General features: G+C 49.4%; 1 protein-coding gene across 1 annotated transcript in view; it reads right to left on the bottom strand.

Moving 5' to 3' along the window:
• MS4A15 (membrane-spanning 4-domains, subfamily A, member 15) overlaps positions 1–1,498 on the bottom strand; it is a 10,435-nt gene extending 8,937 nt beyond the window's left edge. Inside the window, 1 exon segment of the mRNA XM_008585611.1 lies at positions 1,239–1,498. Within this exon segment, the coding sequence (XP_008583833.1) occupies positions 1,239–1,463 (225 nt within the window). The 5' untranslated portion in view covers positions 1,464–1,498.
• Positions 1,499–2,186: the final 688 nt, after the last annotated feature.

Raw genomic sequence — 2,186 nt, forward strand, 5'->3', positions numbered from 1 at the left:
TCACGCCATGCCCAATTAGGGCAGACACCTGGCCGTAGCCAATCAGGTGATTTCTCTGCTTCCCTGTCTGACTAATAAAAGCTTGCTGCTCACACTGCTGGCTGCAGCTCTCTGAACCTCTTCTGGTTCTGAGTGCTGCCTGAATCATGAATCGTTCTTTGTTCAAATAAACTCTGTTAAATTTAGCTTGTTCAGAGTTTTCTTTTTAACAGGACACACACACACGTATGTGTCTACTCACTTCTTTTTTTTTTTTTTTGTCTTTTTTTCGTGTCCGGCAACGGATCGCAACCCTCAGTGTCGCCCCCGTACCGGACCAGGACCAGCAACGGGATCGCAACCCTCGGCGTTGCCCCCATGCCTCGCTCAGCCAGTGAGCGGGAACCGGTCTGTATGTGGGATCCGAACCCTCGGCAGGAGCGCCGCCGCGCTTCCCAAGAGGCACACTAGCGCAGTGCGCCACCGGGCCGGCCCAATGTCTACTCACTTCTAAAGCAGCTAATAAATATTTCCTAGCACTAGCAACCACATCTATACTTTTAATAACAGCCATCATCATTAATATATTATATTCCAGACAATGAACAGTTACAAAAATTCCTAACCCAGTGACATCCCTAATAATTACTATGGCACTAATTATAAAGTTTGGACTCTCCTCATTCCATTTCTGAGTCCCAGAACTAACACAAGAAATTCCATTAATATCAGGCATAATCCTATCATCATGATAAAAACTAGCACCAATTTCAATTATATTTCAGGTCTCATCATTAATTAATTTAAACATAGTTCTAATAATCACCATATTATCTATCCTAGTAGGCGGGTGAGGAGAACTTAATCAGACACAATTAGGAAAAATCGTAGCCTACTCGTCAATTGCACCTGAGTCTATCTATCTATCTGTCTGTCTGTCTATCTAATATTTTATTCTCTTCCAGAGAGAACTTTCTGTCCACCCTTGCTAGCATTGCCCCTCCCCCAACCATCATTTTCCACCTTGTTACCCTCTTTGGAGTTATCTTAGTCATTTGTTTGCTGGTTTACTCTCTGTGAGCTCCCTGGGGGAAGGGTCCTTGTCTATCTGGTGCACGGCTGAATCCTTGAGTCCTCACTAAATATTTGTCGGCTGCCGGCTGCCCTTCTCCAAGGTGTGCCTGAGTGCTGATGCTGGGGTGCTCACCACCTGCTTAGTACCTTTGCTTCAGATCGTGTGGGGAGGCTGCTGTCCTTACCCCTAAAGCTTTGGGCTCTCCTGTCAGGAATGTCTCCATGGGCCGCAGGTCGGGCGCCCGGGTGGCTCTTGGTGTCTGCACCCCCAGCGGTGGCTCCTCCAACTGCATGATCCCCGGAGGCTGGCACATGGAGGTGGGCAGAATGGCTGGAGGTGGGCAGAGGCCGCTGGCATTGCTGGGTGGGATGACAACAAACACCCCATTGCTGGCAGGACCTGCGGACATCGTGCTGGGAGTGCCTGGGAAACAAAGGCTCGGGAGAAAATAACGAGGATGATGATGATTATGCATCTACAAGAAGCTCGTTTTTTTTTTTTTTGTCCTTTTTGAGACCGGCCGCACCGCGCTCAGCCAGTGAGTGCTGTGGGCGCACCTGCACCGGTCATCCCTATATAGGATCCGAACCCGCGGCGGGAGCGCTGCTGCGCTCCCAGCACCGCACTCTCCCGAGTGCGCCACGGGCTCGGCCCAGAAGCTCGTTTGTTTATAAACAATGTGTCCACCTGTCCTTTCTTACTGCAGCCCTGCGAGGATGGTACTAAAATCTTTGATTGTAGTTAGTGCAGCTGAGACCCAGAGAAACAAAAGAAGTTCGAGATCAAGGGCCTCGAGGAGGAGTAAGGCTGAGACTTCAATTCGGATCTCTGATCCCAGAGGCCCCACTCTTAATCCCCTGCTATATTATGTGGAAAGGATCTTTAGGAGGAGCATTTATTTAAACATCGTCCATTCCCCAGAGAGGGCAAGTGACTTGCCCAAGGCCACACAGCTAGTGCAAGGTGGAGCTTAGCCAGTGTGCTCATTTCTTTGCCCCTAGACCAGGACTCACCTGCCACTTCCTGCCTCCCAGCTCACGGCTATTGAGTTTTTGCAAATAATTCCCCTGGGTAATTTCCTGCTTTGGGAGGCTTTCCATTTGGCCACCCACACATTGACATTAATGTAGCC

This window comes from Galeopterus variegatus, unplaced genomic scaffold, assembly GCF_000696425.1.
Source record: "Galeopterus variegatus unplaced genomic scaffold, G_variegatus-3.0.2 Scaffold3640, whole genome shotgun sequence".
Classification (NCBI taxonomy): domain Eukaryota; kingdom Metazoa; phylum Chordata; class Mammalia; order Dermoptera; family Cynocephalidae; genus Galeopterus; species Galeopterus variegatus.